The sequence below is a fragment of the Chanodichthys erythropterus genome, chromosome 15, assembly GCF_024489055.1.
Source record: "Chanodichthys erythropterus isolate Z2021 chromosome 15, ASM2448905v1, whole genome shotgun sequence".
NCBI classification, from domain to species: Eukaryota; Metazoa; Chordata; class Actinopteri; order Cypriniformes; family Xenocyprididae; genus Chanodichthys; species Chanodichthys erythropterus.
Window position 1 is genome coordinate 32758132 of NC_090235.1, and position 12831 is coordinate 32770962.

General features: G+C 34.6%; 1 protein-coding gene across 1 annotated transcript; it reads left to right on the forward strand.

Moving 5' to 3' along the window:
• Positions 1-688: 688 nt before the first annotated feature.
• cthrc1a (collagen triple helix repeat containing 1a) lies at positions 689-12047 on the forward strand. The gene is made up of 4 exons (XM_067361486.1): positions 689-822; positions 2861-3079; positions 8713-8929; positions 11355-12047. Exons 1-4 carry the CDS (start codon positions 703-705, stop codon positions 11495-11497), a joined length of 699 nt encoding a protein of 232 aa, XP_067217587.1. The 5' UTR covers positions 689-702; the 3' UTR covers positions 11498-12047.
• The last annotated feature ends 784 nt before the right edge of the window (positions 12048-12831 follow it).

Genomic DNA, 12831 nt, shown 5'->3' on the forward strand with positions numbered 1-12831 from the left:
ACATACTAAACATTGAAGTATCAGGTTGATACTTAATGACTTTTCATGTATGAATGTAGCATGATACAACCAAGGGTTAGGCCTACATTATTTAAATCACAGAAACTTCCTGTTAAAATATAGAAATACCTTGTTCTGAATGGCCTGTTTTACATTTAGTGTAACAAGGTAGATCATATTACACTGAGTGCAAATTGAAAGAGATTCTGTTTACCATAAACATATTGTATTGTCTTCACACTACAGAGTGAATAGATTGGCTATAGGCTTATATGCTGTTAGATAGAGGTAAATATCTGAGCAATGGTGGGTAGAGTCAGTGTGAATAGCCTGTCTATTTGCACTCATGTGAAGTTTATCCTTTATTTAGGTGCGTTGCCACGTGGTACTTGTTAGTTTTCTCATCGCTGGTCTGGAAGGATCAGTCGTTTGTGATTAGAGAATCAAGTACTATAAAATAGAGATTACTTGGGCGGATTTTTATTTATATATCAGTTATTAATCCTCGAAATGTATATCTATCTCCAATGATACACGTCGAGGTTTGATAAGGTTTGAATGCTGGTCTAAAGATCTTTCTTCGTTGTCACGCGCCCCCTGCAGGAAGACAGAAGAGCTTCCTTCTCTTAGAAAACAGTTATTAGTTGGCACCAGTTGGATCAGAGCAGGCGCGCTCACACTGTAAACCTCTGCAGTTTAGCAATGATGGGTAAAATACTGGCTCAGCTTCTCATTTGCTTTTGGATAACTTTGCCATTCTGTGTCACCGAAAAAGCCAAAGAAAGGAGCGCCCGGCAAAGAGACGCGGAGTTTACGGACAAGGTAGGCTAAGATACGTTTTAAAGAAATGTTTAAAAGCAAACTCAGGTCAAAAGTAGAGAAGAGGCATCGTACCAAAATGATAAATATTTTAGTGTCCCCCTTCTAGTCATTTATAAAATGTGTTTTAGATTGTTAGGCTGATTAGGAAAGATGAAAGTAGCTTCATTTGGATAAAAGACTAAATTATTGCCATTGTGTGCCATTTTTTCTGTAATTCGATTTTCTGTTCTCCGTTACATATAATTAGTTTGATTACATTTGATTGAAAAATTCAATAAAAGAAAAGCAGAATTCAGTATCTTAATGGACTCGGAGAATAGGTTTATAATTAAATAATTTAGGGCAATTAGGAGTATTGTGTTGGTTTTTCTCCCCTCTCTCTCTCTCTCTCTCTCTCTCTCTCTCTCTCTCTCTCTCTCACACACACACACACACACACACACACACACACACAGAGAGAGAGAGTCCAGTGAAGCCACACTGTGTCCATGGTGTGTTTAACAATGACTTGGCTTTAGTGATGTTCGAATCGCGAACGAACCTCGTTTGGGATTCATTCAGTTGAATCGATTCGCAAAGCGTTTGTAAGAACTTGACTAAGAACTTTGTATGAGAGTCAAACAGAGGTGGTTGAAACCATAAAAACAACGCAATAGCTGACGCACGCTATGTAACTTAAACTAAAATTATAGGCTAGTCGTAATTAAACATCAACGTTTGAAAAAATCGGCTGAAAAGAACCAGCTTTTTGAACCGTTTCATTGATACGAACTGATTCGTCAAAATGATTCGGACTACTCGATGGCCGTACCCTCATGTAATTTATACCCCATGTAAAAAAAAATCTATGCGGTAGATTTACTGGTAAGAATTTAACTCAGTTCATTTCATTTAATCTGATTCGGCTGCTCACTGTAGCAGAGACTATAGTAAAGTAGTGACAGATGCTTGACCTGAAATTCGGTTCATTTCCACAGTGGCCAAGTGTGATTAAGATGGCCTTTGCACTTAGTAGCCTACATTTCTTGGTGAATTCTGAAATGCTTTTTGTTGGCTAATTTTAAACCGCAAGTGAGTAATATCTAACAAAACACAAAACTTTCCACATTCTTATCAGCGGATGCAAACAAACCACAGCACTAAGACTCATTTGGGTTTTTTATGTCCCACTGGTGTTTATACATATGGGTATGATTCCATAAAACCTGTGAGAGATGGGCTTGGTTTGTAAAACCACCGCAAGCCAACAGAGAACTGTCATTATTGAAAAACCCCAAGAAAGTGGATGAAACTTACTGGAACAAAACTCAAATCTGACAAAGACTAAAGGCCATTTCAAACCAAGAATGATAACTACCGATAAAGATGTTGTTTTAAAAGTAATTCTGAATTTAAAAGAATAGCAAAGTGCACATCACAACTTTAATGATAACAGCACGGAGGAATGATATTGTTGGAATCTCTTTCAGAATGATTTTTTCCCAGCTGATGAATGATACAAACATTTATAGCCAATCAGAATCCACCCGACTTTGAAAAGGGGAGACAGCATAAGCAACTGCATAACTTAAAATAAAAATAAGTTATTGTCCGTTGGTTTTGGATGCTAATATAGTTATCTTTATATTTATCGTTCTTGGTGTGAACAGGCCTTAATTCAGATATTTTATTGTTATTATTATGTCAACAAACTGCAAAATATGTTTACATTGCAAAAAAAAAAAAAAAACCTCAAAATTTCCCCAGAATTCTGTCTGTCCAAATTCCTGTAAATATCCATGTCTTGTGTAAGAGCTTAAAGTGAACAGGCTGAGACTGTGGTCAGGGGATTTAACATTCTTCATTGTTTTGCCATTTCGGCACAAATATATCCTTCTTCAAGAAGGGTCATGGTGCTCATGGTAGGTCATGGTTGATCACCCACAACAGACTGTGCAACATGGTGAATCAATAGCATTGTCATTAACAAGAAAAAAAAAAGCCTCTGAAAAGTACTGAAATAGTTTCATGCCTCTTTTCTTCATGATTTTGTCATTAGTACCAGACATGCATGCAGGGTGTACCTGGAGTGCAAGGCAGGGATGGGAACCCAGGGATAAATGGCATTCCAGGAACACCAGGAATCCCTGGGAGAGATGGACTTAAAGGCGAGAAGGGAGAATGTGTGACAGAGAGGTTTGAGGATCCCTGGAAACCTAACTTCAAACAGTGTGCTTGGAATTCTTTAAACTACGGCATTGATCTGGGCAAAATCGCTGTAAGTATTATATTCACACCCTAGTAGTTCGGTTCTCTTGGTTCTTTTGGTCCGGACCAAAAGAAAGAAAATAATACATTTAGTCCTGGTTCGCTTAGCATTCATATTGTCATTTTAAGACTGAACCTAAAAATACAAAAAAAGTATCTTGTGACGGAACTTACCTAACATCCAAAACTGTGTGTGCTGGGCTAAATGCGCTCATTATATGTATATGTATGATGGCATTTTACCCAGCTGAGAACACGTGAAGAGTTTATAAAATGTGTAATGGGAGTCAAAACAGTGACAGGAATTCCTCTGTTGCACACAAATGAAGATCTGCCACAATGAAACGGACAAAAGATGCCTGTACCAAACTGTAAAGAGCAATGTAGCTCCTGAGACAAGAAAAAAAAGGTCCTTTTTAGGGTCGCATCTGGTCAAGTCAAGTCAAATTTATTTATATAGTGCTTTTACAATTGGTAATTGTTTCAAAGCAGCTTTACATATTAGAAGCACAGAAAAAAAGGGAAGTGGTTAAAAATAAGCTGTACAAACAAGCGTGGTAATATGTAACATATACAAGATGGTGCTACATTAAGCCAATGTCGGCTGACTCCCAGGGGTGGAAAAAACCCGCTAGGAGAAAAACCCAGCGTGCTAACACTGGGAAAAAAAGTCCTAGGAGGGAAAAAACCCCTTGGAAGATATATATAATATATGTAAATGGATATGGAGATCAAAATCCGAATTATACATTTTTATTTTAGAAATTAAAAATAGATTATATATAAATATATGTAAGCGGATACAGGGATTAAAAATCTGAATTATAGATGCAGCCAGAACTGGATCTGTAGGCCCATTGTCTCCTGGGCTACGTTGTAGGCAGGTCCAGACACAGGTTCTCCATCTGATCTGGATACGGCCTGGATCCAGCACCCGGCAAACCTCAGGATAAGCAGAGAGACAGATATTAGCGTAGATGCCATTCTTATTCTGATGTACAGGTATATCTAGTGTTATAGGAAATGTTCTCGGTTCCGGCTGACGTAATTATTGCAGCGTAACAATCCTTTAACGGATTTGAAAAATGTTAATGTATTGATAATGTGTTATGTGTATGCAAGAGCAAAGAGATGTGTTTTTAGTCTAGATTTAAACTGACAGAGTGTGTCTGCTTCCCGAACAATGCTAGGAAGATTGTTCCAGAGTTTAGGTGCTAAATAGGAAAAGGATCTGCCGCCTTCAGTTGATTTTGATATTCTGGGTATTATCAACTGGCCTGAATTCTGAGATCGCAATAAACGTGAAGGACTATAATGTATTAAGAGCTCACTTCGGTACTGGGGAGCTAAACCATTTAGATCTTTATAAGTAAGTAGCAAGATTTTAAAATCTATACGATGTTTAATAGGGAGCCAATGTAAAGTTGACAGAACTGGGCTAATATGGTCATACTTTCTGGTTCTTGTAAGAACTCTAGCTGCCGCATTTTGGACCAACTGTAGTCTGTTTAAAAGCCGAGCAGAACAACCTGGTGACATCACATCCTGTTTTTGATCCATTTAGATGTCTTTGGTCCGTGTTGCATTTTTATTTCTGTCTAACAGCACTATTTTAAGTTCGTTTGGAAGTTTATTTGGTGCACACCGGGGTTCGAATGGCAGCGTTCACACTTAATCAAACGAACCGTAGTAACAGAGAAATCGCGTCAGAGTTCATTTTAATCGAACCAAATTGCCAAGTGTGAACACACCCTTAATGGAAGAGCTGTTCACCTCCCTTAAATTCCCTGAATGTACGTTGCTCATGGGTGCTCAGTTTTGCTGCCAGGTTGTTTTAAACCAGTCACCTGTGTCATAAATTGTAAGTGTCTAATGATTCTGGAGCCTCAGTAAATGACATCATCACAACACTGATTGGCTGATGGCACTGCAATAACATAAACAGAAAACCTTCGCTAGTGAAATAGCTATAAGAAGGGGTTAACAGGGCCATGCCAGCCAAACTTTAAGCTTAAAACTGTCGCATTTCTATGGTAAAATGAATAAATAATGAATGTATGAGTATATCAACAAAAAAGACCACCAATATGTTTAAAAAAGCATAAGGTTTTCTAGAGCTAATCAACATGAATAATAACAATAAGGTTCCATTTGTTAACAATAGTACATTGGTTAACATTACCTAACAATGACAAATACTTCTAAAGCATTTATTAGTCTTAGTTAATATTAATTTCAGTATTATCAGGGGTGTGAGGAGACAGTTGGCTCATGAGACGAGAGATTGAGTTCACAAGAACGAGAAAAGATTTTTACACAGTATTTTTAAGAAATCCTCAATATGAAATACATGACTAGAAAAATAGTCTGCAGGTGCATTTGAAATGTTTTAAGTAATCATCTTGTAATGAATGTCATTTCAGTTCTACTTTCTGAGTATGAATTATCAAATTCAGTAAAAGACAACAATACTCAAGCACTGTAAAAGGTTTTGCCACAAACCCAACTGACTGGCTTCTTTCCTGTATGATTTCACATGAGTCTCTTCAGACCTTAGAACTGTAAATGATTGAGCTTCTACAACTTGACCTCCTAACTGAACTCCTTTCCACAAATTGATCATAGAAATAAAACCAGTATAAATAAAAATAAATAAATCAGTTTTCTAGACTTATTAATATAGTTTAGTCTTATTAAGTGCAAACGATAAGCGCAACCATAATCAAAGTACTCTCTCAATATTCAAAGTGCAAATAGAGACCAAAATTTCTTCAAGCATGATACAGAGCTAAGAGATGGTTACAACAATACAGCCCAGCCTAAGATTCATGTGTGAATGTGGGGTATTGAAATCGTGTTTGAATGCACACTTGTGTTTTACTTTCTATTTTGCTATCGCGTGCACTCTGTGAATAGGGAGCGGGGGTGCTGAGCGTCCCAAATGACGCACTATACACTATGCACTATGTACTCATCTGTGTATTGCGTGAATTGTGTGTTATTTTGCCATTTAAACAACGGAGTCTGATCCTCCCACCCCCTCCACTATGTAATTAAGGCTGCGACAGTTGAGTGCATGAAGTTGACTTTGTCAGTCATCTCGTCACATGATCAGTGAACTCTGATTTCTGCTGCATTACGTACAACTCTGCAGCTCCTGTGGGATCTAAATTAATTGTTTTTTATTTCTATAAAAAGCAAAATGACAGTGGAGGCGTAATGTAAACGTAGCGGTGGCATATTCTATCCTAATTTCACCCTCAAAAATCGCAAGACAGCTTTTCACCTCGACAAGAAATCTCGTCACATATTAATCTTGCGAGATTTAATCTTGACACTGCTAATGTTTACTAATACATACTAATGTATTAACTGATGGGACCTTACTGTAAAGAGTTTTTTAGATTTATTTTTAAACTTAATACTTAAATATTGGTAGTTCTCATCTCAAGTGCTGAGAATACATCATTGATCAGACAGTCACAAATGGTCTAGCTGCAAAAGTTAAAATATTTCATATGCAACCAAAGCTCAAATTGGATCTGAAAATTCTGCATGTGCGTATGATCGGAACTCCAAGCAGCTCTCATACTACTCTATACTGGAAAAGAATGGATTCTGTCGTTTTTTGGAGATGAAAAGTAAAAAGGATGCTTGACATCTTTGTTTGGACAAACAATTAGCCCAGGCCCAAATTCACACCATTGGTTGAGCCAGAATATGATATGTTAGACTAATCAAATAAACACAACAGTGTTTTGAAAGTGCTACAGTGTCCAGTCTTCTGGAAATCAGCCGACAAATCAAATGGATTGGAAGTATTTTAACATCCAAAAAAATGACACAATTCAACCGTTGACGTCAGTGGCAATGGCTTTAAAGAGTGCTGCAGTGATGATGTAGTTTTGGAGGTCAAACTGTAAGTTTGCATCAGCCTGGCTTCCTCGACAAAAACACAGTAGGATTTTCCATTGGCTTTTGGATTATTGCAGAAAATAAGCTCTGTGACCAACAAAGGTTTATGATTCTTTTACATTTGTTCATCGTTATAATCTTCATAAATGAACACATTTTTATGGATTTTAAAAAGCAATCGCCAGAAATAAAAAGCTAAATGTAGGCTATAAACAATCTACACCACATCCGCATGACTTCAAAGTCACCATCACTAAGCTTCCGACAACTCTTTCAGTCTTTATTTAAAAAAATCATTGTCTCTGAAGTTAGAATTAGAATAGTTTGCAAGAGCATGATTATAAACATAACAAGGCCATAAAAGTGGACTAGTATGATGAGGTTTAATGTCCCAGACAGCCTCTGTAGTCCAATTTAGACACTTGTTAGCAACTGCCAATCAATCATCAAGACAAGTAAAGGCTTTAAAAATCACAAGTGGTGTATTACTGATGTATTTTATGTCGTGGACTAAAATGTGAAAATATCTAGAGCAGGCGTTTAACCAAAAACCCATTCAAAAAACCCATTGACTTCAGGATGCTGGAACTGGAAGTGCTAAAATGCAATTCATTTCCAGGTTTTAGCCTACAAAAATACTTCATCTCTGCAGCACTCTATTGTTGCCAAACCAAAATAGGCTACAACACATGCCTCCAGTTAAAAATGATAATTTATTCATTCATTCATTCAGTGATTTAAAGGTGCCCTAGAACTTTTTTTTTTACAAGATGTAATATAAGTTTAAGGTGTCCCCTGAATGTGTCTGTGAAGTTTCAGCTCAAAATACCCCATAGATTTTTTTTAATTCATTTTTTTAACTGCCTATTTTGGGGCATCATTATAAATGAGCCGATTCAGGGCTACTGGCCCTTTAAGTCTCGTGCTCCACGCCCACGGAGCTCGCGCTTGCCTTGAACAGTGCATAAACAAAGTTTAGACAGCTAATATAACCCTCAAATGGATCTTTACAAAGTGTTCGTCATGTATGCGTCGGATTATGTGAGTATTGTATACTGTTATATTGTTTACATTGATTCTGAATGAATTTGAGGCTGTGCTCCGTGGCTAACGGCTAATGCTACACTGTTGGAGAGATTTATAAAGAATGAAGTTGTGTTTATGAATTATACAGACTGCAAGTGTTTAATGATGAAAATAGCGACGGCTCTTCTCTCCGTGAATACAGTAAGAAACGATGGTAACTTTAACCACATTTAACAGTACATTAGCAACATGCTAACGAAACATTTAGAAAGACAATTTACAAATATCACTAAAAATATCATGATATCATGGATCATGTCAGTTATTATCGCTCCATCTGCCATTTTTCGCTATTGTTCTTGTTTGCTTACCTAGTCTGATGATTCAGCTGTGTACATCCAGACGTTCTGCCCTTGCCTAATGCCTTTCATAATGTTGGGAACATGGGCTGGCATATGCAAATATTGGGGGCGTACACCCCGACTGTTACGTAACAGTCGGTGTTATGTTGAGATTCGCCTGTTCTTCGGAGGTCTTTTAAACAAATGAGATTTATATAAGAAGGAGGAAACAATGGAGTTTGAGACTCACTGTATGTCATTTCCATGTACTGAACTCTCGTTATTTGACTATGCCAAGATAAATTCAATTTTTCATTCAAGGGCACCTTTTACAGTGGAACGTCTTGATTTCTTGTCACAGGAGTGCACCTTCACCAAGCTACGTCCAGACAGTGCTCTGCGTGTGATGTTCAGCGGTTCACTCCGACTCAAGTGTAAGACGGCCTGCTGTCAGCGCTGGTACTTCACTTTTAATGGGGCAGAATGCACTGGACCGTTACCCATAGAATCCATCATTTACCTTGACCAGGGCAGCCCTGAACTCAACTCCACCATAAACATACACAGGACGTCCACAGGTATCATTTACAAGCTATCTATATTCTTTACGTTTTATCTGATCTGTAAGATGAGATCACTTTTTTTTTTAAGTCAGTAAATCCAAAATTGCAAAGATGACACAAAGTGCACATAGTCAAATAAGATAAAACACTACGTAGACACTTAAAAAGAAACTTAAGGGTTAGTTCACCCAAAAATGAAATTTCTGTCATTAATTACTCACCCTCATGTTGTTCCAAACCCGTAAGACCACCGTTCTTCTTCAGAACACAAATTAAGATATTTTTGATGTGAGAGGTTTCCCCCATAGAAAGCAACGTCCACATTCATTGTTCTGTATTCTCGTTGCTTCATAACATTAAGGTTACCACTTAAAGGAACCACTCTAGTCACATGGACTATTTTAACAACGTCTTTACTACCTTTCTGGACCTTGAATGTGGTAATTACTTTGCTTTCTATGGGGGATCATAAACCTCTCGGATTTAATGAAATTTGACATCTTAATTTGTGTTCTGAAGATGAACAAAGGTCTTACGGGTTTGAAATGACATGAGGGTGAGTAATTAATGACAGAATTTTAATCTTTGGGTGAACTAACCCTTTAAATATACATATATTCATTCATTCACATTTATTCTTAAATGAAAAGCTTGATGTTATAAAAATATTTCTAACCATATTGCTTGTTTATGGCTGCATGTGTGAATCACACACTCTGCAATTATGCAGATACATTTCGCATCTATTTATGGCTTTGTGGTTTCCAAAATATGGTACAGAGCAAACATAAAATGGACTCTACACCACTAAAATATATATTCCATTAAAATATAGTCAACATATATTGTTCATTTACAAAAAGATGTATTGAAAACTTCTGATTTTTAACTAGATTATCCATTTTAATTACATGTTCTTTAATCACATGACCAAAACTTTCTCATGATTAGAACTGTTTAAAAAACTTCTGTTTGAAATGCCATTATTTCACAACCATAATCCAATGTTTTACACATAAGATTCACACATTTTATTTTTTGAAAGCAGAAACAGACTATCATGCATAGATATCTTTGTCACTTGGATTCCTCTGAGTATTCTTTTGTGTGGTTGAATGCAGTTTGGCAGTTTTCATTACCATCTAATCTGCAATTATAGAGAGACCAGAGGAATTTGAGAGCTCTATGTGGTTTCTCACTAGTTCACATCTCAGCATTCACTCTACAGTCGACACTTACTCATCATTTCTCAACACAATATTATCTATATTGTACAGGGATTTGAGATACAATTTAAATAATAATAATAATAAATAAAAACAATTTCAGATAAATATATGCCCTTAAATCACAAATATGAAATAAAGAATTGTGATTAAAAAAAACCTTTGAACTTGTTAAAATGCTTTCTCTAATTAAATAGATATAAATAGATTAAAAAATGTGTGGATGGATATACTGGCACCGCAAACAACTTGTGATATTCATTATTTATAAATAACTGACAGCACTAATTAACCTATGATTTTAATAAAAAAAAAATTGTGACTTGCTAAAATACTTAAAATATCTATACTTTAGTATTTAAAGGGTTAGTTCACCCAAAAATGAAAATTATGTCATTAATTACTCACCCTCATGTTGTTCCACACCCGTAAGACCTTCGTTCATCTTCAGAACACAAATTACGGTATTTTTTATAAAATCCGATGGCTCAGTGAGGCCTCCATTGAAAGCAAGATCATTTCCTTTTTAATGCCCAGAGAGCTACTAAAGACATATTTAAAACCGTTCATGTGACTACAGTGGTTCAACCTTAATGTTATGAAGCGACGAGAATACTAAATAAATAAATTGCGACTTTATTCAACAATATCTAGTGATGGGCGATTTCAAAACACTGCTTCATGAAGCTGTGTTTTGAAATTCCCCATCACTAGATATTGTTTTGAATAAAGTCGTTATTTTGTTGTTTTGGAGCACAAAAAGTATTTTCGTCGCTTCATAACATTAAGGTTGAACCACTATAGTCACATGAACGGTTTACTTTACGTCTTTAGTAGCTTTCTAGGCATTGAAAAAGAAAATGATCTTGCTGGGAGGCCTCACTGAGCCATCGGATTTTATCAAAAATACCTTAATTTGTGTTCTGAAGATGAATGAAGGTCTTACAGGTGTGGAACAACAGTAATTTATGACATAATTACCATTTTTGGGTGATTTAACCTTTTAACAAATATGTTTTTTTTCTCAATTTTTTTGTGCTATGTGTGTTTATAATTATGTTTAATATTGGTTATTATGCTTATATAATTCATTAATATTAAAAAGAAATCCTGATGACAAAAAAATGCAAAAGAAAATTGTATCTGCCTCTATAATAACACATTTATTACATTACACATTATTGATGAGCACTACTGCTTGTGTTTTTTGTCAGTTGAGGGACTCTGTGAGGGGATCCAGGCTGGTCTGGTGGACGTTGGGATATGGGTGGGCACTTGTGCCGACTACCCTCGGGGTGACGCATCTACAGGATGGAACTCTGTATCCAGGGTGATCATCGAAGAGCTTCCAAAATGAGCAATCCATCTAACTGATCACTGTCGTCGTCACCATGGCAATAGAAGACAGCGACATCATGTTCCTTTTACAGAAAGGACCTTCCTCATAGAAATGGGACAAATTAAAGCTAATAGTGTTGCTTTGAGTCAGTGCAACTCTCATGTTGTATAAGATTATTATTCTCCGGTTCAGTTAAGAGGGATTCAGTATGCTCAATTTAGTACAGATAATTAGAGAGAAATAAGAATCATGTTAGTACTATGGTTCTTTGGACAATACCATGATGAAAATTTGAATGATGTAAAAGTACCTTGTACTATGTAAATATCATGGTAAATGAATCTGGTAATGAAACAGTACCATGTTGTTACCCTTAGATGTCATCACTGTACCATGTTATTGTCATAGTACTTTTTTTACGTAGTCCAACAATGATGATTCTAGCTTTGCTAATATTTATTTAGTGGTTTTTCTTTATGCCTGGATGACTAGAAGTCAACATATTTTTGTATCCATTGTGTTTGTTTTTTTTTAATACCAAAAACTATGAAGAAATTTCAGGGTCTTGTTTCACCTCACAATTAAAAAATGTAATGTGGAAACAAATCTCAAGTTATTTACTCTAATATACATATATATATATATATATATATATATATATATATATATATATATATACATATATATATACATATATATATACATATACATATATATATATATATATATATATATATATATATATATATATATATATATATATATATATATATATATATATATATATATATATATATATATACACATATATATATATACACATATATATATATACACATATATATATATACACATATATATATATACACATATATATATATATATATATATATATATATATATATATATATATATATATATATATATATATATATATATATATATATATATATATATATATATATATATATATATATATATATATATACATATATATACATATATATATATATATACATATATATATATATACACATATATATATATACATATATATATATATACACATATATATATATATATATATATATATATATATATATATATATATATATATATATATATATATATATATATATATATACATATATATATATATATATATATATACATATACATATATATACATATATACATATATATATATACATATATATATATATATACATATATACATATATATATACATATATATATATATATATATATATATATATATAATCAAGTAATACTAAAAAAAAATGGGTTGCACTTTATTTTAGTCCTTGCACTTACATGTACTTACTGTGTAC

Coding starts and splice junctions, on each gene's coding strand:
- cthrc1a (XM_067361486.1), top strand. CDS start 703: ATGATGGGTAAAATACTGGCTCAGCTTCTCATTTGCTTTTGGATAACT. Junction 823..2,860: donor ACGCGGAGTTTACGGACAAG/GTAGGCTAAGAT, acceptor TTTTGTCATTAG/TACCAGACATGCATGCAGGG. Junction 3,080..8,712: donor TTGATCTGGGCAAAATCGCT/GTAAGTATTATA, acceptor TTCTTGTCACAG/GAGTGCACCTTCACCAAGCT.